Genomic DNA, 23,888 nt, shown 5'->3' on the forward strand with positions numbered 1-23,888 from the left:
TTTTTTTATTACAGCATTTAAAAATGAAATAAAAGAATTCTTCGCTCTTAGGACACAGACAAATAGTCCACAGGCCAGATTTGGCATGTCAGCTCCTGTTCAGTGACTATTGTCATAGATTACACATTGCAGAACTGTGCATGGTAGCCCTTATATTTTTAGGTCTGAATGGTTGTGTAGTGAAGAGTAGACAAGGAAAATTATTTATTTAACAACTGTGTGTTGATTAGCATGTATCAATGCCTATGTATCTATGCTAGATATATTGTTCTAGGATCAAACAATAAACAAAATACTCATAGCTCTTTTCTTTATGAAACTTATGGTCCTGGACTATAAAAAGTGTATAAAAGGTGCTATGGCTTTAAGGTGCAAGTTGTTGCAAAATATTCCTCTTTAAGAAAATGAGATTGGTCATGGTGGCTCATATCTGTAATCCGAGTACTTTGGGAGGCCAAGGCAGCAGATCACTTTGAGCTCATGAGTTTGAGACCAGCCTGGGCAACATTCTCTACAAAGAATACAAAAGCTTAGTTGGGTGTGGTGATATGCACCTGTAGTCCCAGATACTCAGGAGGCTGAGGTAGGAGGATGGCTTCAACCCAGGTGTTGGAGGCTGCAGTGAGCCATGATCATGCCACTGCACTCTAGCCTGGGCAACAGAGTGACACCTTGTCTCCAAAAAGAAAAAAAAGTAAAAAGAAAGAAAGAAAATGTTTACATTGAAATTTGATGAATAAGTCAGAGTTTGATGGATGAAAGGGGAATTGGAAAAAGAGGCGATACATGTCTAATATCAAAGTGAAAATATCCAGAAGATAGTAGCTGTGAGTATAGAGATCAAGGGAGTATTCTGAATTGGAAATATGGAAATATAGATTTAGCTTAGTTGTTATTAAAATATATTTTTGTTTTTTGAAGTCATGGGATTTGGTAAGAGCACTGAGAGAGAGAGGGGGAGAGAGAAGTAAAGAGAACATGTAGAAAGAAAAGAGGCCTTAGAGAATAGCATTGGGATTATTTATTTAATGAGTTGAGGATGGTTAACTGTCCAGCAACTGAGAAAGAGTATCTAAAGAAGGCAGAGGAAGAACAGTTAACTTGGGATGACAGAAGGTAAATAAAATAATTGTTTAACAAAGAGAGTGATGAGAACAGTTTAGTGTGGCAAAATGAGAGATGCAACTGTGGTAGACACAAAACCAGGATAATATGGAGCTATTTAAACATGGTATGGCTAAGGGATTATCTTCAAGACAGTGACAGGAATAAGAGTAGGACACTGAAGCAACACACTTTCAAAAATACTCCCTAGGGCTGTTCATAATGGCTGCAATGATGTCTACACTGAGGAGAGGAAGTGAGAAATTGTGGCTGTTTCAAGGATGAGACCTGTGCTCTGATTTGGCATTGAATTTTGTTCGTTTGTTTCTTTTTATCTTCCCTTAGTTACCCTTTCTCTAACACTTGATTTTACAAATGCGTAATCATAGGTTAGGTAAACCATTGACATTAATCCTTTCTCACATTGCTATAAAGAAATATCTGACTAGGTTTAATTTATAAGAAAAAGAGATTTAATTGGCCGATGCTTCTGCAGGCTTTACAGGAAGCTTAGCTGCCTCTGTTTCCGAGGAGGCCTCAGGAAGCTTCCAATCATAGTAGAAGACAAAGTGAGAGCAGGCATCTTACATGGCAGGAGAAGGAGCAGGAGCAAGAGAGAGGGTGGGAGGTGCCACACACTTTTAAAGGACCAGATCTCACAAGAACTCACTATTCTGAGGACAGTACCAAGGGAATGGTACTAAGCTATTCATGAGAAACCATCCCCATGATCCAATCACCTCCCACCAGGTCCACCTCCAACATTAGGGCCTATAATTCAACATGAGATTTGGGCAGGGAACACAGATTCAAACTATGTCACCATGTATGAAGTGATTTTCTGAGGAAGAATTATTTATATTAAGTCCCAATAAATGCTTCTCCACAGTCCATCGAAATCAAGCTGCTCAATTTCGCTTTTAATGTTTCTTTCAGTGTTCAGTTTCCAACATAACTTGGCCTTCTTGTATTCCATCTAACTTAACCTCAGTATAAATACATGAATTAATTTTGGCTGCATGATAGACCTTTCCAATCAGTGGTTCTCAGTATTCCCCATTCCTCATTTTGAAGTGATTCAAGATCATTCTCACAGATAGGTCATCATTACAAAATCTCAGCCCAACTGTGAAGATGTGATGCCTGTTTTATATTCCCACATTTAATCAAATCAAGATTCAATCAGTTATAAGTTATACAACTATCTTGGGTTAGATGAATTTTTTAAATGCTCTATTTGGGTTGTCTAGTGGGAGACCCACATATGAATCTGAGACATCCTCAGAGTAAACATAACAAAGCATAAAGGAAGGCTCAGAAAACATTCTTAAATATCTTGAAGTTGGAATTGTTTGCTGGACATAAGGTTAAAACAGATATTTCCAAGATTAACATTAAAAGCACGGTCAAAAAATTCTTAAGCAGAAATTTTAATTTAAAATTTACTCCCAGGTGGCCAGGCGCGGTTGCTCACAGCTGTAATCCCAGCACTTTGGGAGGCTGAGGTGGGCGGATCATGAGGTCAAGAGATCAAGACCATCCTGGCCAATATGGTGAAACCCCATCTCTACCAAAAATACAAAAATTTAGCTGGGCATTGTGGTGTGTGTGCCTGTAGTCCCAGCTACTCGGGAGGCTCAGGCAGGAGAATCTCTTGAACCCGGGAGGCAGAGGTTGCAGTGAGTCGAGATCACACCACTGCACTCCAGCCTGGTGACAGAGCAAGACTCCATCTTAAAAAGCAAGCAAGCAAACAAACAAACAAAAAATTACTCCCAGGTAACTCACAAAAACAAAAAAACAAACAAACAAAAAAATCTTCCTGAAAGAAACTCTATTTCGGTCCAGGCCAACAGCAGTTTTAGGCCTTCACGAATGTAAATATTTTATATGTGCTATGAAAGAAAGTTTACTGATGTTATGAAAGCTATAGCATTCACTAAACGTTATGTAACTGATACTATTATAACAATATGTCTCAGAAACCTTAATTCTTTCTTTAGAATAACATATAAAATATATAGTAAATATGTCTGGACTACTTTGGGGAAAGAATAGATTATATGTTATTCTAAAGAAAGAATTATGGTTTCTGAGATTCAAAAACCCGAATACTTAAAATTCAGAAGAAATTTTTTTCAAACTGCAAACAACTGTATGCTTAATATAAGGTCTTGATATTTAATTATATTTTATTCCAGCAGAAAAAAAATATGGGAGTTATATTATTTAGAATTGGCATGGTATCTAAATAGAATAGCAAGAAAGATTAAACAGATTGTAATTTAAAATAAAGAAAAAGTTTTAATCTAAACAGCAATCGTAGCTAGAGCTTGAGCTTGGGTCTGTGACCTTCAGTTATTCTTGACTAAGGTGTCCATGAGAGAAAATGTATATGGTATTTTTAGTTATTTTTCACTTAAATGTCTATAAGAACAGAAACCCACAGAAAAGTTATAAATCTTATTTTCATATGCATTTAAAAAAATTATTCCTCAGATCTGCTTTATAGGAGAGAGATAAAAATCAAGATAATTATCTTCTGGCATTTGTAGCATTTTTTTGTTTTAGACATATTGTTATAATAGTATCAGTTACATAGCATTTAGTGAATGCTATAGCTTTTATAACATTAGTAAACTTTCTTTCATAGCACATATAAAATATTTAAATATTTTCTGCATATATTTGTCTAATGTTAGTCTCACATAGTAAGTATTACATTGGTGAGGGTACATAGATTGCAATATTTGTACTTTGCCATAATATCTGTACTGAGCATACCTCCTGAATATTGGTAGATAGAATAAATCATGGCTTATACCCCTTTATACCATTTAATGCTTAGTTTTTCTTTGTTTAATTCTGCCATTATTATTATTAGCGATTTATTATACTTTTATGATCTTAACACAATTTCCATATTTTCTGCTTTTTTTACTTGTCTTTTCTACAGAGAAATATATTTGTATTGGTTTTGGTGTTATAAATAATATTTTGGTCTTATAAATAATAATTTCTGTTTTCTAAAAAAATTTAGTTTATATTTTCATAATAGATGTTTTTGATCGTTCTTTAGTTTTCTTTCTGTTTTTGTGGGTGGTTATGCTAATAATAGTAGTAATTAATATTTTCTTGATACTTTCATCAAGAAAGATAGCATAGCATAGTGATTAATAAGTCAAATTGCATCACGTTGTTGATTTCACCATTTAATACATGTACTACCATGGTCAAATTAATTTATCAGTTTTGCATTTGTTTCTTGACTTACAAAGAAGCAATCATAATGTAATGTATGTTGAAGATCAGTTTAGTTTTTTTGATACATAATAGTTGTACATATTTATGGGGTACATGTAATATTTTGATACATGCTAGAATGTATAATGACCAAGCCAGGGTAATTGGGATATTTGTCACCTCATTTATTTGTGTTGGGAGTATCTCAAGTCTTTCCTTCCAGCCATTTTGAAATATACAATAATATTTTTTCTTTATTTCTTCTAAAAAAAAATGGGATACATGGGCAGAATGTGCAGGTTTGTTACATACATATACATGCGCCATGATGGTTTTCTGCACCTATTGACCCATCCTCTAAGTTCCTTTCCCTCACCTGCCACCCTCCAACAGGCCCTGGTGTGTGTTGTTTCCCTCTCTGTGTCCATGTGTTCTCAATGTTCAGATCCCACTTATGAATGAGAACATGAGGTGTCTAGTTTTCTGTTCCTATGTTAGATTGCTGAGAATGATGGCTTCCAGCTTCACGCGTGTCCCTTCAAAGGATGTGATCTCATTCATTTTTATGGCTGCATAGATTCCATGGTGGATAGATGTCACACTTTATTTATCCAGTCAATCACTGATGGGCATTTCGGTTGGTTCCATGTCTTTGCTATTGTAAATAGTGCTGCAATAAACATACATGTGCATGTTTCTTTATAATAGAATGATTTATATCCCTTTGGATATATACCCAGTAATATATCCAATATAGCCCCTCCCTCAAGGAGCTCAAATAGCTTAGACAGCAGGCAGCCCTAGCAGTTGCTGGTCACCCCTTCCCCCGGGAGTTCAGTAGGCTTAGGCAGATTCCAGCTGAAAGGCTGTAAGAATTTGTGCATTTTGGGGTTGGGACACCAGGCCTCAGTGGCATGGATTCACAAGTGGGATCTTTTGATCCGTGAGCTGCACAGTTCCATGGAAAAAGCACAGTTTCCCCTGTTGAGTAGTAGGCTCACTCATACCTCCATTGGCCAGAGGCAGGGGTTTCCCCTTCCCCAGGTGGCTCTCAGGTGGTCCATTGCACCACACTGTTCTTCCTTCTCTCCATGAGTCACTCCAGCCTTCTAGTCAATTTTGATCTGACAACCCAAATACCCTGGTTACTGGTGAAAGATTCACATGCTTATTATGAATTTTTTGGGTGGGAACCTCTGAAAGCCACTGCTTCTAGTCAGCCATCTTAGTCCCACCCCATACAATACATTTTTGTTAGCTATAGTTGCTCTACTATGTTATTGAACACTAGAACTTTTTTCTCCTATCTAACTGCATTTTTGTACACATTAATCATCTTTTTTTCATACCTGCTTCCTTCTTACCCTTCCCAGCCTCAGGTAACAACTATTCTACTCACCATGTCTATAAAATCAATTGTTATGGTTCCCACATGAGTCAGAACATACAATATTTTTCTTTCTGTGCCTGATTTATTTCACTGATAATGCTTACCCGTTCCATCCATGTTACTGCAAAATAGGATTTTCTTTTTTATGACTTAATAGTATTTCACTCTGTATATGTAACACATTTTCTTTATCTAGTCATCTGTTGATGCACACAGGTGGATTGATTATCTTGGCTATTGTAAATAGTGCTGCAATAAACAAGAGAGTGCAGATCTCTTTCATGTACTGACTTCCTTTCTTTCAGATTTATATATGCAGCAGTGGAATTGCTGGATCATATGGTAGTTTTATTTTTAGTTTTTGGAGAAAGCTTCACATTCTTTGTCTTAATGGCTGTACTAATTTACATTCCCACCAAAAACATTTAAGAGTTTATTCTTCTTTGCATCCTCACCAGCATGTTATTTTTTTGTTTATTTACTTTTATAATAGCCATTATAACTAGGGTGAGATGACATCTGATTTAGGTTTTGATTTGCTTTTACTTCGTGATTGGTGATATTCAGCAATTTTAAATATCTGTTGAACATTTGTGTGACTTCTTTTAAGAAATGTATATTAAGCTCTTTGACTCATTTTAAATTGAGTTATTTGAATTTTATTTTGCAATCGAGTTATTTGAATTTCATATGTATTTTGTTTTTCCTATTTAGTTGTTTCAGTTCTTTATATATTCTGTTATTAATCCCTGGTCAGATGGATAGATTGTAAATATTTTTCCATTGTGTATGTTGTTGCTTCACTTTATTGATGGCTTCTTTTGCTGTGCAGCTTTTTAGCTTGATGTAACCCATTTATCAATTTTTGCTTTTGTTTGTTTCATACATTACATTTAAGTCTTTAATCCAGGTTGAGTTTATTTTTGTATATAGTGAGTGATATGGGTTGGCTCTGTATCCCCACCCAAATCTCATCTCAAATTGTAATCTCCACATTCCAGGGAAGGGGCCTAATGGGAGGTGATTGAATCATGGGAGAATTCTCACTTCCTGTTCTTGTGATAGTGAGTGAGCTCTTGTAAGATCTGATTGTTTGACAGTGTGTGGCACTTTCCCCCTCTACTGTCTCTCTCTCCTGCCACCATGTGAAGAAGGTATTTTCTTCCCCTTCACCTTCCATCATGATTGTAAGTTTCCTGACGCCTCCCAGTCATGTCTCCTCTTAAACTGTGGAACTGTGAGTAAATTAAACCTATATTATTCATAAATTACCCAGTATCAGTTCTTTATACCAGTGTAAAAACAGACTAATACAGAAAATTGGTACCAGGAGAGTGGAACACTGCTTTAAAGATACCTGAAAATGAGAATGCAACTTTGGAACTGGGTAAGAGGTAGAGAGTGGAACAGTTTGGAGAGCTCAGAAGAAGATAGGAAGATGTAGGAAAATTTGGAACTTTCTAGAGACTTGTTGAATGGTTTTGACCAAAATGCTAATAGTAATATGGATAATAAAGTCCAGGCTGAGAAGTTCTCACATGGAGATGAGGAACTTATTAGAAACTGGAATAAATGTCACTCTGTCTATGATTAAGCAAAGATACTGGCAGTATTTTGCCCCTGCCTTAGAGATCTGTGTAACTATGAACTTGAGGGAAATGATTTAGACTATCTAGCAGAAGAAATGTCTAAGCAGCAAAGCATTCAAGTTGTGGCCTGCCTGCTCCTAACAGCATATAGTCATATGTGTTCACAAAGATATGATCTGAAATTGGGACTTACGTTTAAGGGGAAGCAAAGTATAAAATTTTGGAAAATCTGCAGCCCGACCATGTGGTAGAAATGAAAACTCATTTTCTGGAGAGAAATTCAAGCCTGCTGCAGAAATTTGCATAAGTATAGAGAAGCCTAATGCTAATAGCAAAGACAATAGAGTAAATGTCTCCAGGGCACCTCATCATAAGATTGAAGGCTTAAAAGGGAAAATGGTTTTGTGTGGCCAGGCCCAGAGCCTTGCTGCTCTGTGCAGCCTTGGGACATGGTACTCTGCATCCCAACCACTTCAGCTCCAACTCTGGCTAAAAGGGGCAAAGGTACAGCTTAGGCCATGGCTTCAGAGGGTGCAAGCCAAAAGCCTTGGTGGCTTCCATGTGGTGTTGAACCTGTGAGTGCACACAAGGCAAGAATTAAGGTTTGGGAACCTCCATCTAGATTTCAGAGGATGTACAGAAATACCTCATGTCCAGGCAGAAGTCTGCTACAGAGTCAGAGCCCTCATGGAGAACCTAGGGCAGTGCAGAGAGAAAATGTGGGTTTGGAGGCCCCACACAGAGTCCTCACTGGGACACTGCCTAGTAGAGCTGTGAGGAGAGTACCACTGTCCTCTAGACTCTAGAATGGAGCTGCATCATGTGTCTGGAAAAGCTGCAGGCATTCAAAGCCAGCCCATGAAAGCAGCCACAGGGGCTGTACCCTGCAGAGCTACAACAGCAGAGTTGCGCAAGGTCTTGGCAGCCTACTCCTTGCATCACCATGCCCAGGATGTAAGACATGGAGTCAAATAAGATTATTTTGGAGCTTTAAGATTTAATAATTTCCCTGCTGGGTTTCAGACTTCCGCGGGGTCTGTATCCCCTTTGTTTTGGCCAATTTCTACCTTTTGGAATGGGAAAAATTACTCAATATTTGTATTTCCCTTGGATCTTGGAAGTAACTAGTTTGTTTTTTTATTTTACAGGCTCATAGGCAGAAAGGACTTATGTTGTTTCAGATGAGATTTTGGACTGTAGAATTTTCTGTTAATGCTGAAATGAGTTAAGACTTTGGGGAACTGTTGGGAAGGCATGATTGTATTTTAAAATGTAAGAAAGACATAAGATTTGGGAGGGACCAGAGATGGATTGATATAGTTTGGCTCTGTGTCCCCACCCAAATTTTATCTCAAATTGTAACCCCCATATTTTGGAGAAGGGGCCTATTGAGAGGTGATTGAATCATGGGGGCAGAATTCCCCCTTGCTGTTCTCATGAAAGTGAGTGAGTTTTCATGAGATCTGGTTGTTTGAAAATGTGTGGCAATTCCTTTTCTGCTCTCTCTCTCTCTCCTGCCACCATGTGAAGAAGGTACTCCTTCCCCTTTGCTTTCTGCCATGATTGTAAGTTTCCTGTGGACTCCCAGTCATATATCCTGTTAAGCCTGCAGAACTGTGAGCCAATTAAACATTTTTTTCTTCATAAATTACCCAGTTTCTGATAGTTCCTTATAGCAGCATAAAAATGGACTAATACAGTGAGAAATAGTAGTCCAGTTTCATTCTTCTGTACATGGATATTCAGTTTTCCCAGAACCATTTATTGGACAGATTTTCCTTTCCCTATAGTATGTTCTTGGTGCCTTTTGTAAAAATGAGTTGGCTGCAAATGAATGGATTCATTTCTGAGTTATCTATTCTGTTTCATTGGTCTTTGTGCCTGTTTTTATACCAGTACCTTTCTGTTTTCATTAGTATAGCTTTGTAGTATATTTTGAAGTCTGGTAGTATAATACCTCCAGCTTTGTTATTTTTGTTCAGGATTGCTTTGACCTTTCAAGTATTTCATGGTTTTATACAAAATATATGATTTTTTTCACTTCTAAGAAGAATGTTATTGCCATTCTGATAGGGATTACATTGAAAATATAGCTCATTTTGGATATTATGGACATTTTAACAGTATTATTTTTTCCAGTCCATGAACATGGAACAGCTTTCTACTTTTTTGTGTCCTCTTCAATTTCTTTTATTGATGTTCTATAGTTTTTATTCAAAGATCTTTTAATTCTTTGGTTACATTTATTCCTAGGTATATTTTGTAGCTATTGTAAATAGAATTGCTTTCTTAACTTTTTTTCCAGATTGTTTGCTGTGACTTACAAAATGCTACTGATTTTTACATGTTAATTTTGTATCTTGTAACTTTATTGAATTCATGTATCAGTTCTAAGATTATTTAGGTGGAGTCTTTCATTTTTTCTAAATATAAGATCATAGTGTCTGCACACAGGGAACAATTGAATTCTATCTTTCTCATTTTGATGCCCTTTATTTGTTTCCCTTATCTAATTGCTCTGCCGAGGACTTTCAGTACTGTACTGAATAAAAATGATAAAAGTAGGCTTCCTTGCCTTGTTCTAAATCGTCAAGAAAAAACTCATTTTTTTCTCACTCATTATAATGTTAGCTATAAGCTTGTCATATATTACCTTCATTATTTTGAGATACGTTCCTTCTATACCCAGTTTTTTAGCGTTTTTTAATTATAAAAGGATGTTTAATTTTCTCAAATCCATTTTTAGCATCTGTTGAGATTATTATTTGAAATTTGTTTTTGACTGTTAATTCAATATATCACATTTTCTTTCATGTGTGTTGATCACTCATCTGTGGGATGTTTCACACTTTATCATGGTGAATGATCTTTTAAATGCGTTGTTGAATTCAGTGTGCAAGTATTTTGTGGAAGATTTTTTCATCTATGTTCATCAGTGATATTGATGTTTAGTTTTCTATTTTTGTTCTGTCTTTGGTCTTGGTATCAGTAAAATGTTGGCCTCATAAAATGAGTTGAAAAGATTCTCTCCTTTTCAATTTTCTTGAAAAGTTAGAGTTGAATTTATATTAGCTCTTCTTTGAATGATTGTTAGAATTCAGCAGCATAGTCATCAGTTCTTGGGCTTTTCTTTAATGTGAAAATTTTTAATAAAATTTTATTTTGCTTTGGAAAGTTTTTTTAAATTTATCCTTCATATTTAAAGGCTAGCTCTGCTAGGTTGTACAGTATTTTTTGGTTTTTAGTCTATTTTTCTTCAGCAGTTTAAATATTTCATTCTCCCTTCTGACCCATAGCATTTCCACTAAGAAGTCTGCTGCCAGTTGTTTCTGAATTCCTTTATATTTGCTTTTTTTCTGTTGCTTCTTTTAGTGTCCTTTCTTTTTCATTGACCGTTGAGAGTTTGACACCTTAGAGTTCTTATTTGGATTGAGTCTGTTTGGTGATTGTTGGTCTTCTTGCACCTGGATATTAATACGTTTTGCTAGGTTTGCAAAGTTCTCTGTTAATTTTTGAATAAACTTTCTACCCCTATCTTTTCTCTACCCTCTTTTAAGGTAATCACTGTTATATTTGCACTTTCGAGGCTATTTTCTAGATCTCATATGCAATCTCTATTTTTTATCATTCTTTTTCTATTTCTTTTGACTTTGTATTTTATTTTTATTTTTATTTTTGATAATGTCAAGTTTAATCTGCCAAATACACAAGTTGAATTTGTGGAACATGTTTTGCCTGGGTGCCACACAGTAAACAGAGGTTTCTTGAAATGATCAATGGGTAGGGTTAAAAATGGGCACTGGCCCCGGCCAGGTGGGTAGGAACCGGTCAGAGAAGGGCAGACAAGCGAGGCTTCGATCAGATAGGACTGACCAGGAACAAGCCATGACCCTTGAGGACCCAGGGGCACCGGCTCCCAGATGACAGCCTCTCTCTGAATGAGCACCCAGGCAACACAGTCCGGTGCTGGGTGTAGCAAACCCGTCCGCAGCTGCCTCCTGGGACAACCACCCCTAAAGTGCTATCTATCAGACAAATGAAAGCTCTTCTTACCCCATCTCCCAGGCACCCCCCAGCAAGGGCTCTGAATTCTAAAAACAGCAAAAACATTCAAATGGTTACATATGAAATGCTGTCCTGCATCTTTCTGTGTCAAAGATAGCAGCTGCTCCTGCCCCAGCGCCCCACCACATCCCCCGAACAATTTATGTGCCAAGATGAAGAGGAGGCCCCAGGCCATGGGGGGCTTCTGGCCGTGAGGGGCTGTTGCAGTGGCGCTATGGCACAGGGTGGGCGAGACACAGCAGAGGTCCTGGCAGCGCGGCCCAGGTCCCCGGCATCTCCTACCACGGGTTGCGGTTACTTATTCAGGGAGAGCGACTACATTCATTTTCCTGACAATGTGGCATAGTCTTTTGCTTTCCTTTCCTCTTCCTTCTTCCAGGTAGCCTCCTCTTGCTGTTTCCAGATGATGGCCTGCTGGGCCAGGTCGGCCTTGGCTTGCTCTGCCTTCCCGGCCAAGTGCATTTTCATATAACTCTCTTTTGCCTTCTGCTTCTCAATCTCTTCTCTTTCTCTCCTCGAAAACTCTATTGGCCCGTCCAGATCCAGTTATGTGACCTTTTTGGTTGTCTGTGCCACCCGGTTGGGGTTCTCGATGTCTCTGAGCCCTTCGACGCCTTTGCTGGTAGTTATCTTCTTCATCCTCACTCTCATCTGAGTCTAGAGATTTCTTCTCCTTTTTGGGGTCACCTGCAGCCCCATCTCCACCTTCTTTTTGCTCTTCTTCTTCCCTGGCCTTCTGCTTCTCAGCCTGCAGCTGCGCTTCAATCTCCTCGGGGCTTGTATACTGCCTCGCCTGGCCTATGTGGGCTCCCTTTCTCCCTCCTTTAGGCATCGCGGCTCTGCGGCTGCGGCCTTGACTTTGTATTTTAAATAGCCTGTCTTTGAGCTTACCAATTATTTTTTTCTGTTTGATCAATTCTGCTGTTGTGACATGTTGGTTCAATTTTCACTTTGTCAATTGTATTTTTTAGCTACAGGATTTCCATTTGACATTTTAAAACTATTTCAATCTATTTGTTAAATTTTTATAATAAATTAACAAATTGTTTATGTGTGTGTGTTTGTATGTTTTCCTGAAGTTCATTGAACTTTCTCAAAACAACGAATTTTAATTCCCTGTCAGGAAGGTTACATATCTTCATCCCTACAGGGCTGATTATGGTGTCTTATTTAGTTCATTTGGTGAGGTTATATTTTCCAGAATTTTATTAATATTTGCAAATGTTTATTAATGTCTGGGCATTGAAGAATTAGATATTAATCTAGTCTTCACATCTTACCTTATTTGTATTTGTCCTTTTCCAAAGGACTTTCCAAGAGTTCAGAGGGGACTAATTGTTGAGTTTCCTAAGCTTGTTGTTGCTGCAACTATTTCTACACAAAAGGGCATGCTAAGTGCAGATTCCTACATACTCAGCCCTGATGGGCTTGGTGAAGATTAGGGAGAATTTCCTGGGATCCCAAGTAAAGTCCCTTGCTCACTTGCCTCTTTGTTCTCTAAGCAAATGGAGTCTCATGATGTTCCGAGATGCCTGGAGTTGAGGGAGGAATGATATGGGCACTCCTGTGACCACTGCTGACACCACACCACAAGCCCATGGCCTCCCAGACCAAGAAAGTCACAGGGATAGTCCAAAGACTGTGACCACTATTTATTCAATTCCTGAGGCCACGGTAGTCAGCTAGTGGTGAATCCACTCAGTAGTGCATTCCCTTCTGGCCCAGGATAGGTTTAAAAACCCTCTTCAGGGGCAAGAGCCTGAAATTAAGGGTTTTGGGGCTCTTTCTAAGGCTGCCTTACTATTGTGGTGCTGGTACTAGGTTTTAAGGTAAAGTCTCCTGTGGATGTCTCTCTTCTTCCCCCAAATGGTATCTGTCTCCATGATGCACTGCATGGAGATGGAGGAGGGGTGATGCAGGTACTCCTGTGGCCAGTGAACCTGGTGTTACACTGAATTACACCCTGAGCTCACAACCTCCTAGACCAGACAACACTGAGATTTGACCAAGAACCATGGTCAGTCACTACAGGATGTCTGCCACTAAAATTTATTTGCACCAAAGTCTCAGAAATTATTACTAAAGAACTTAATCATTTAACCAAATACTACCTGTTCCCGAAAAACCAATTGAAATAAAAAAAATTAAAAAATTATTTGGGACTGGAAGCCACTTTATTCAGTTGGTAGTGAAGTAGGCAGGTACTCAATTTCCTCCGGCAGAAGAGGGAGATTCCCCTCTAGCTTTGAGCAGATTTAAGTGTTTCCTTCATGGGCACCAGCCTGAAATCAAGGACCACAGAATTCTACCCAGTGCTGTGTTCCATTACGATGGAGCCAGCACTGAGTTACAATGTAAAGTCCTACACTCACTTCCTTCTCCCTCCCACAAGCACACAGGTTTTCTCTCCCCATTGCCCTGCTAGGGGTTGGAGCAGTGTGGTGTAGGCAATGTGAAACTGCCCTTCCTACTCTCTTCAGTGTGTCTTTTCTTGTTATACTGAAACTACCTACTGTGATCTCTCATCTGATTTTTAAATTCTTGTGAAGGTGATTTCTCATATGGATAGTTTTTAATATGATGTTCCTGCAGGGAAATTAACTTGAGGATGCTGAACAGTTTTGTGAAAGTTTATTCTAAATAACATGAACATTTTTTGCTGATACGCTCTTTTTGACTTTTTGACACGATAATCTTAAAACCTATATTATAATATTTGCCTCAGGGGTCATTTTTCATCTTTACTTTAGTCTTAAAAAGGTTGAGGTCTATCTTAAATTAGGATTTTCAACAGATGGACCGAATGAGTGGTCTTTGACTCACTTACTGTTTACCAGTGACAGTGGGCTTCACCTTTTGTAGGTTTCCAGCTATAGAGCAAAGTGATTGACATGATTTCCATCGTGATCTCATTTCTACTGATATTTTTCTAGGTTATCTTTGTTGTCTCAAGGTGGGAAATATTTCTACTTTAAAACAGAGATAGCAACAAAAACAAATACTTATAGGTTTAGTGTTATTAAAGATGAGATATTCTACTCTAAACTCTAAAGTTGTCTGCTGGTATACAGTTGTGCTTTCTATTTCTTAATACTCTGAAATGAGAGAGAGAATAGCAGAAGTATATTAAAACCCAATGCACATTGCTGACTGTCTTTAGCTCTCTCTTCTTTTTCCTGTAGTCTCTTCTAACTTTCATATATATACACTTACATGGTTTGATTTTAGGAAACACTGCTCTTGTTACCCTATACAACTGTCTATGTACAGCAGAATTATAAATGTCCAATTTTCTGATTAGTAACAAACTTATTTATCTAGGAAAGTGGAAAAACTGTAGACAGTATAACACATTTCTTTCCGAATTTTTGGAAGAATAATGGACAGTCATAAACTAATCCTAGTAATGATTTCACTAACATATTTTCTTAACCCAACTCCATAGTTCATAAACTAATATATTTTTACCACATTATGTTTATTGGACATCTTTATTCTCTGTTCTATGGTATCTTGAAAATGTACCTTTTTTCACAATTGCAGATATTTGTGTGTATGTGAAATTAGAAGAGACTAAATTGGATGCTTAAAATTAGATGCTCTTAAAATTGGATGCTTAAAATTGGATGCTCTTAAAAATGAATCTCTACTTCTGTTTTGTATCGTATTTGTTTTTGTTTGTTTTCAAAGTGAACACAAATTAGTATCATACTTCTAAGCATCTTGCTCAAAAGCAATTTTTATTTGGTGATATGCAATCAAAATATTAAAACAGAGCCAGTAATAAAAGCAAATACTTATGAAGTTTAGTGTTATTAAAGATGAGATATTCTACTCTAAACCCTAAAGCTATCTGCCTATGTACAGTTGTCCTATAACCAGATCTATAGGAAAATACAGTCAGCTTGATCTAGAGAACAATCTGGTTATCAGTTCAATGACGAGACAATTGACAAGAATTTCTAGAAATTAACGTAACTCATATCTGTTTAAAATTTTAAAATGAGAATTTAGTAAAATGGAAAAAGTTGAGAATAAATAAAAATTGATTCTTAATTTTATGTAATTGATTGCATATAAATATGGTGTTAAAAGTCTCAGATCTCATACCAATATTAAAAGGCAATAATTAGAACAAGGGGTATATATTAGACAATGTAGTTCTCTTTCCAGAGGACTAAAACAACAGCAACAACCACATGTACTTCTTAAATTATAAACAAGATTTTTAACAATTATTTTCATCATTCTATATGTTGAAAAGCTTTTAGATTTTTACCAACAATGGAACACATCATCCAAGAACAACACATACTACCAAGCCTAGAATTTCTCTGATACAGCATACTTAATGATTTCCTTTTTTATAATCCTTAATTCTATGGTCCACATGATGTCTCCTTCTTATCATTTATATAACCACTTTTTTTCACAAGTTTTAGGAAAGAGCAATAAGCATAATTGAATATTCAAATAAATATTCATAAATTTAACCATTAATTTTATGAAATTACATCCTTTGGACTTGAACTTATTTATCACTTTGTTAACTAATATAACAAATCTGGATTATAATACAAAAGGTATTTTGGAGTTGCCAATAAATAGTGAGCCACTGTGAAGTTTGTGTATTTGTTCTCTATAAACTTTGTCAACAATCACCAAAAATTAGGATAACTGAAGTCGAGTATGCATTTAAATTAGATATAAAACGGACAATTTAAAAACACACATTTATACAGTTGTGTCTCTAAGTTGGTTATATAAAAACTACCTTTTTTTTTTTTTTTTTATGAGATGGCTATTCTGATTTCCCACAGGTTTTGGCAAGAGTTCAGTCACCAGAGTTAGCTAAACTCGTGTCATTTTCAGTCTCTTTGTTGTCCTTTTCCTGTATGTCCCAGTACATCACCCCGATCGTGCTTGCTGAATTGGTGGCCCTCTTATCTTGTTCTTTTGTGCTTTGCTGTGGCTTATGGACTCCCATTGCAGGTATCTCAGTGTCATGCTGTTAGCATCACGACTTGGCCAGCTCTAGGGTTTCTTTACTGTGTACTGACACTGATCATTTTCTTTTTTCTTAGCCCCTGTCCTGCCTTCTGTATTGAGTCTTTTCTCCTTATTTCTTTTATCGTCCTATCCCTTTTTTTCCTCCCTTCTTTTCTCATTTTGATTTTCTTTTTTTCTTCCCTGTCCCTCCCATTTTAGTATATATGATGCATGACCCTGCCTTTTTTTTTTTTTATGGTGGGGGGAGGGGAGGCTTTTTTGATGTATTTTAAATTATGCTTTTGCTCTGGTCATTTTGGGAAAACATTTATTTATAACCAGGAAACCTTGTCACTTTGATGAGATGTGAAGATGTTTCCTGATATAACCATTAAAATATTATCACCCTCTGGAAATAAACTCTCCCTCTCTAGTACTTCCAACTCTCTAGTATAGCAAATATTATACTATAGTAAAAAGGCAGCAACATTAAAATATTAGTGTTTAAGCTCCAAATGATTAGTAACAGCTTAGAGGGAAACATATGCTGCTGAGTGATTTCTAATCTTTTATTATCCACCATATGTAAGTTACATTAAGAGAATTGTAATTTTTTTTACAGAGGCATTTAAGTGAAAATATTTTAGTATTGATTTTATATTGAGGTGTAAATCTTATATTTGAACTTGTACCAGGATTAATTTTATCAAAAGTATTTATTAATATTTATCTGAACATACCCTAGAATTTCGCTGATTATGGTATCGCATTAAATGTCATAGGATTATAAGTGTAATATCTCTTTTGCCCAACCTTAGTCACTCATCTTTACTATATAATACAGTTTATCTTATTTAATCTCTTTTTCCTAAAATAGGTTATTGTAATTCAGTTTGACTAAGGAATTAGTATAAAATATTAACCTCTAGCAAGATGTCAATTTCTGTTCTTTCGACCACCACTTAAAACAGCATAGTGATTACATGTCATTTTGTTTACAGGCATTGCATGCTACTCCCTCAAACCTTTTTCTGATATCAACAACACATCTTGGCTGGTGGAAACTGCCTAATAACATTTGCATGAAAATGTGTTTAGTCAAGGTACCCTTTTCTCCTCTGGCCAAGTATCAGCATTCAGTCTAATACAAAACACTTGAATTCTCTCTGGCAGAAAATGGAATCCTGAGGGATACGACAAAAAAAAACAAAAGCTATTTTCTCCCTGAATAATCTGTTCATTAGCTTCTAATTTCTAGATCCCTGTAGCTACAAAATGCCTGTCCTTCAGAGACTTAGGCCAGTTTTGCCTATAAGCCTATGAGTTAGCATATATCTTCACAGTATCTTGGAGTGGCTGGAGGTAGAGTGATACATTAGCCAGAACTGGAGTCTGTTATTTGCAACCAAGATACCTCAATAATATAATTAAAAAGTATAATATTGACCAAAATATAGATTTTTAGGACAAATTTGTACATTCAGTGAAAGGAAAAACAGTTAAAATCTGTGTAGTTTCAATGAAAGACTCATCCTCTTTGGTTTGATCTGGGGTGCCTTTATACTTAGGATTTCTCTGCTCAATCTTCCATTTCTACTACCAAGTGCAATAAAATAGGTTAAGAATCTTTATTGGACTGGAAAGGAAGTACCCACTCCTTGATCATCCCTTTATCCAGGCGTGTAAACTAAGACAAAACTGGGCCTTGACACAAAGAAAAGAAGGCATGAAGAGAGCTGTTTTATATTTTTTCTTAGTTAAATCATGAAACTCAAAACTAAAAACAAAACAAAAATGTCTCTTGGGCCCACACTTGCTTAAAGCAAAATCAGAAAATGTACAGAACTCCAAACAAATGCTAGCAATCCACTGAAATCATCATTTGAATTAAAACAATATTTAGTCTTCATAAGCCTAACAGAGTTCATATTAAATTTCAAAGGTGACTCCTAATTACACATTTGCAATCTTGCAAATCAATACAGAAAGCCAGGCAATCCCATAGATATATGAGAAAATGAATTGGATAGGCCTTTTATAAAATGTAATATCCAAATGGCCAATGAACACATAAAATGTGATTATTTTATTAGTCATAAAAATACAAATTAAAACTATAATATCTTACAAATCTAATGTACAGCAAGGTGACTATAGTGAATAATACTGTAATGTATACTTGAAATTTGCAAGAGTAGGTATTAAATGTTTTTATCTTTCCCCCAAAATTCATACCAATGTAAGATGGTGGATATTTTAATTAGCCTGATGGTGGTAATCATTTAGCAATGCATACATATACCAAAACATTATGTTGTACACCTTAAATAAATATAATTTTTGTTTGGAGACGGAGTCTTGCTTTGTTGCCAGGCTGGAGTGCAGTGGTGTGATCTCGGCTCACTGCAACCTCCGCCTCCTGGGTTCAAGCGATTCTCCTGCCTCAGCCTCCTGAGTAGCTGGGACTACAGGCACGCACTACTACGCCCAGTTAATTTTTTGTATTTTTAGTATAGACGGTGTTTTACCATGTTGGCCAGTATGAGATACAATTTTTATTTGGAATTATACCTCAATAAAGCTGAGAGAGAGAAACCTATAATATTCTACTATTACACAGCTGTTAGGATTGCTAAAATGAAAATGAGGGAAATAAGGATTGGCAAGGATATGGAGCAACTTAAATTTTCATATGTAGCTGATAGAAATGTAAAACTGATAGGCAGAATATGTTAAAAGGAGTGTATAAATGTACTATAACTCAATAATTTTACTCCCAGTTGTGTTCTCATGTAAATATGTACATATGTTCTCAAAATGTTATATACAGGGATATTAAAAGTGACATTACTTATACTTGCCCAAAAAGAAACCAATACAAATGTTATCAAAAATACATAGATACATAAACTGTATTATAATTATACAACAAAATAATACTTTGCCACAATGAAAATGGATAAACTACAGTTACATACAACCATATGGATGACTCTCACCTGCATAATGTTAAATGAGACAAATCAATTCAAAAAGTACATATATATTGGACAATATCATTTGCATAATATTCAAAAACTAATTATGGGGCTACAAATCAGAATACAGGTAAGGATTGGGGAGAGGAGTATTGAGAAGAAGGAAGGAGAGTGCGTGCAGTTTCTGGAGAACTTCTGTTTCTTGTTCCTCTTGCCAGTTACACCACTGAATTCATTTAGTGAAAAACTTATCAAACAACCTACTTTTTATTGATGTACTTTTCTAGGCACATGATGTACTTGGATAAAATATTTACTCTAAAAATAAGTGGCTGAAATAAAAATCAGTGTTACAGATCTTGAATATTTCCTGTGAAGAGACAAAGCTAACATGACACTAATGAGCAAAAATTTGTTTACGTGTAGTATTGTACCAATTATTAAAAACACTTCACATATCTCATCTACTACCTTTCCTTGATAACCCTTAATGCAGTGAAATAAAATCTTAGTAATCAATTATTGTTGGCTGATGCAAAAAGGACAGAATTAGTTCTACTAAGAGTAATGAAGTGAAACAGTATATAAAAAAAGATAGAATATTAGGTATTAACAAACTACTTTAGAATGTTTTTTGGTTTAAAAATATTCAGAAATATGCATGAGAATAGAACTTTAAACATACTCATGACCACATCCTCCCACAATAGGGTCTAGCTTGTATAGTCAATATATTTGCTGTGGAACTTTGGAAAAACAGTATTATAAACAATATTCTAAGAACAAATGATAAAATGAAATGAAATTTGACAAAATGTAAGTTTTTAATTAGAAAAAAGACACCTTGAGGATCTAGTGAGAAATAATTGTCTATTTTTCTTTTCAGTTATGTTAAACTTTTAGCATAAGAATAGCCAAGGACAATAGGTTTTTAAAAATTTAGTAGGCTATTTTTGTTTTTCAAAGTGAAAACAAACCAGCATATTACAATATTAGCTTACAGGATCATAGGGTTACAAAACTTAAACAGTAGCAGTGTTTGAAGGATGAGAACTCAACAGAAACACGTTTACAAAGAAATCAACCTCTCAACTCTGTTTTATTTAAAAGTATGATTACATTTATTTACTTCAACATTTAGTAACACTCAGCTCCTTCCCCTTGTCTAGGCTTTCAAGTCTATCATTAAATATTACTAGTTTATTATCATTGATATGAGCATCTTGAAAGTGAGGACCAGGGTTTTAGACTTTGTATACTCAGATTGACACATAGTTGTTGCTCATTTCATTAATTTACAGTAGAACTCTTGACTGCTCAAAAATTCAGTAGATGAAATAATATATTCCATAATTTGTATAAGCTGTTGAAGAGTTGTTTTAAAGAATTAGGTGTAATTTTTTAAAGGTGAAAACAATTTGTGCTTACATAATCTAAGAATGTTGAAGAGAATGCTAATGATTTTAGAACCTGACATCAAAGTGTTTTCAATCACGTCAGATATTTGTGTGTGTGTGCATGTGCATGTGTGTGTTTTTGTCTTAAACCTAACCATCCAGAATCCTTTCTCAATATACTTTTCATTGAGTTGTTTGCTTATACTTGGCTTTACGGGTAAAAGTAGAAGGCTTTATCAAATAACCTTTTATACAGGAAGAAGTCAGCAAGTGAATAGTATATTTTTCTTTTTCATGATGCTTTCTGCAAGTCTTGTTTATGTACTCATTTACAGATAAGAATATCATATATTTGAGCATCCTTCCTCTGTCATAAGAAACACCCTTCACTCTCTACATTAGTCATAGTGCATATTGTGTTTATAAATAAACTAGTTGCAGTGAATCACCCACATTTTCAAGGAATATTAATATAAAATTACATGAAACACTGTATAAGCAGATCTAATACTTAAAAATTTTTAATAGCAAAAATTATTTTAGTAACGCTTATGTTTTATTTTTATTTTTATGTTAGGTTCAGGGGTTACGTATACAGGTTTGTTACATGGGTAAATTGTGTGTCACTGAGGTTTGGCGTAATAATGATCTCATCACCCAAGTAGTGAGCATAGTATCCTATAGGTAGTTTCTCAACGCATGCCCTCCTCCTGCACTCCCACCTCAGGAAGTCCTCGTTGTCTATTGTTTCTATGTTTGTGTGCCTAAGGTTTAGTTCCTGCTTATAACCAAGAACATATGGTATTTGGTTTGCTGTCCCTTCATTATTTGCTTAGGATCATGGCCTCTAGCTGCATTCATATTGCTGCAAAGAACATGATTTTGTTTTTTTTTTTCTTTTTAATGGCTGCATAGTATTCTTGGGAGTAATGCACTTATTTTTAATTTTTCCTTCTAGCAATTGGCAACATTAATAAATGATCTGGTCAAGCACATTCAGACTTGGTGTTTGCATGATTCAAGGTGGAAGAGGTTATTAGAATTATTTTTAAAAAATAAAAACTGTGAAGCCCAATTCCAACTAACCAGAAAATGTATTGAGCCTCTCAGTTAAGGAATAAAGCTGCTATTAGGTACAATTGTACTTTTTGTCTCAGACTGTGGTGCTAGAAACTGACCATGTTTTGGTGCTACACATTCTTCCTTGGTTTTATTCTGACACATTTTTTTTCACATGGAAAATAGAATCTTCTCCCTCAATGTCCCTATGTAAATATCAAAGACATTTTCTTATTATACATGGGATGCATATTTTTCTCTATGTCGTGCACATGCCGCATGGGGTGCATGGGATGCGGGGGGGTAATAAGATACACAGCTTCCAACTAAAGTGAAGAAGAGGTTTCACAAAATGTCTTGCCAGAAAATTACAAGGAGGAGTCTGGTTTGTGCTATATTTACAGCCGTGACAACTCACTGTACAATGAATTACAACTAGTGATAAATTACAAAAACAGTAACTATTTACTTAAGGAGCATAAGAGTTTTAGCTACTGAAAGAATAACCCTCAGAACACTTTCATGTCAATATTATCAGTGCAATTTTGAGAAGTAGACAAAGAGATTATAATTCTTTAAATTTAATGGATAATGAAAATTATAATCACAGAGTTTATGTAACACTACTGCAGATACATAGTAGGCCAAGATGCTATATCTTTTGTTTGCCATAAAAATCATGAAAAAATACTGAGAGTACAAAGATTATTCATTTATTATAAATGAAAACAATTTACTAACAAAAATTCCTCTTTTCCTATAAAATTGAAGTCTCGTAGTGTATTACATATTAAGTATGTAAAGTATAAGTAATTCAGCCCTATGCTCATATGACCATTAAATGAACTTTTTCAATGCACATGTTGAATATTTATTGTCTTATCTCAGTTTTCCATGAAAAAATAGGTGGATACAAACTTCTTTAATACGATTTTACTGACAAGCACAGTCATAGTACTACAAGGGTAAAGAAGGAAAGGGCCTCTAACCCTTATATGTGACTTTATCCCTCCCTCACTGTCGTCTTTCTGGTTGATAATTCTGATTTTCCTCAAAAACATTCTTGTTTTACCTTTAAGACTTCAAGCATGCTCCTAATAAAATAAAATCTTCTAAGCCTAGTTTTCTGGCAATAAAAAGACAATAGAGTAATTTTAAGAACAAAACGAAAAGAAAGAAGAAATTGGTAGCACCCATGTCTCTCTGGATCTCTTCCCTTAACGAGTAGGATCATTAAACATGCTTTTCAGGAAGTGAAACCTTTAGATAAACCTATTTCCAGTCTGATGCTTTTAGAAGAACCTAGTTCCTGTCTGTGGCTTTAATCTATTTGATAAAATCTGCAGAGATATATGTGAGGAACTATTTAATTTCTCTGGGCCTCACATTCTGAATCTGTAAAGTGGAGAAAATAATAGTACTCATAGGGTTGCTGTGAGCATTATTATTATTTTATTATTATTAATTATTATTTTTGGGACAGAATGGATCATCTCACTGTAGCCTCAAACCCCTGGACTCAAGAGATCCTCCTGCCTCAGCCTCCCAAAGGTGGGATACAGGTCTGTGCCACTATACCCAGCTAGTTTACTTTTTCTCTTTTATAGAGGCATAAACTCATTTTGTTGCCTGGGGTTGGTTTAAAACTCTGGGATCCAACAATCCTCCCACCTTAGCCTCTCAAAGTGCTGGAATTACAAGCATGAGCCACTGTGTCTGGCCTTGCTGTAAGAATTATAATTTAAATATGAAAAGCATTTAGAACAATTTCTGGTCCATAAAGTAGAGGCAATAGTAACACATACCTACACTCACCTCCTCTTGTGTACCATTTACCTTGTGCAATTATTATCAAAATTTGGGCATTTTCTTTCAACTCTACACCTGCACACTTTATTCCCTTCACTAGAATGTTCTAAAGCAAACCGCAAATGTCAGCTTTTTATCCACAATGATTTGGGGTGTGTAAATGTGTATCTCTAATGGATCAGATCTGTCTCTCAACCTCTCTCTCTTCCCTACAGTAACATTATCAAAACTAACAATATTAATAACAAGGCCTTAATCACATATA

General features: G+C 35.8%; 1 protein-coding gene and 1 long non-coding RNA gene across 2 annotated transcripts in view; one reads left to right on the forward strand and one right to left on the reverse strand.

Moving 5' to 3' along the window:
* Positions 1-23,888, forward strand: part of LOC131383777 (uncharacterized) — a 235,146-nt gene that overhangs the window by 75,667 nt on the left and 135,591 nt on the right. The window lies entirely within an intron of this gene.
* Positions 11,606-12,225, reverse strand: LOC116471026 (28 kDa heat- and acid-stable phosphoprotein). The gene is given in 2 exon segments (XM_032156905.3): positions 11,606-12,010; positions 12,012-12,225. Coding segments are annotated over 2 exon segments (537 nt in total). The 5' UTR covers positions 12,224-12,225; the 3' UTR covers positions 11,606-11,685.

The sequence above is a fragment of the Hylobates moloch genome, unplaced genomic scaffold, assembly GCF_009828535.3.
Source record: "Hylobates moloch isolate HMO894 unplaced genomic scaffold, HMol_V3 SCAFFOLD_6, whole genome shotgun sequence".
Taxonomy (NCBI): domain Eukaryota; kingdom Metazoa; phylum Chordata; class Mammalia; order Primates; family Hylobatidae; genus Hylobates; species Hylobates moloch.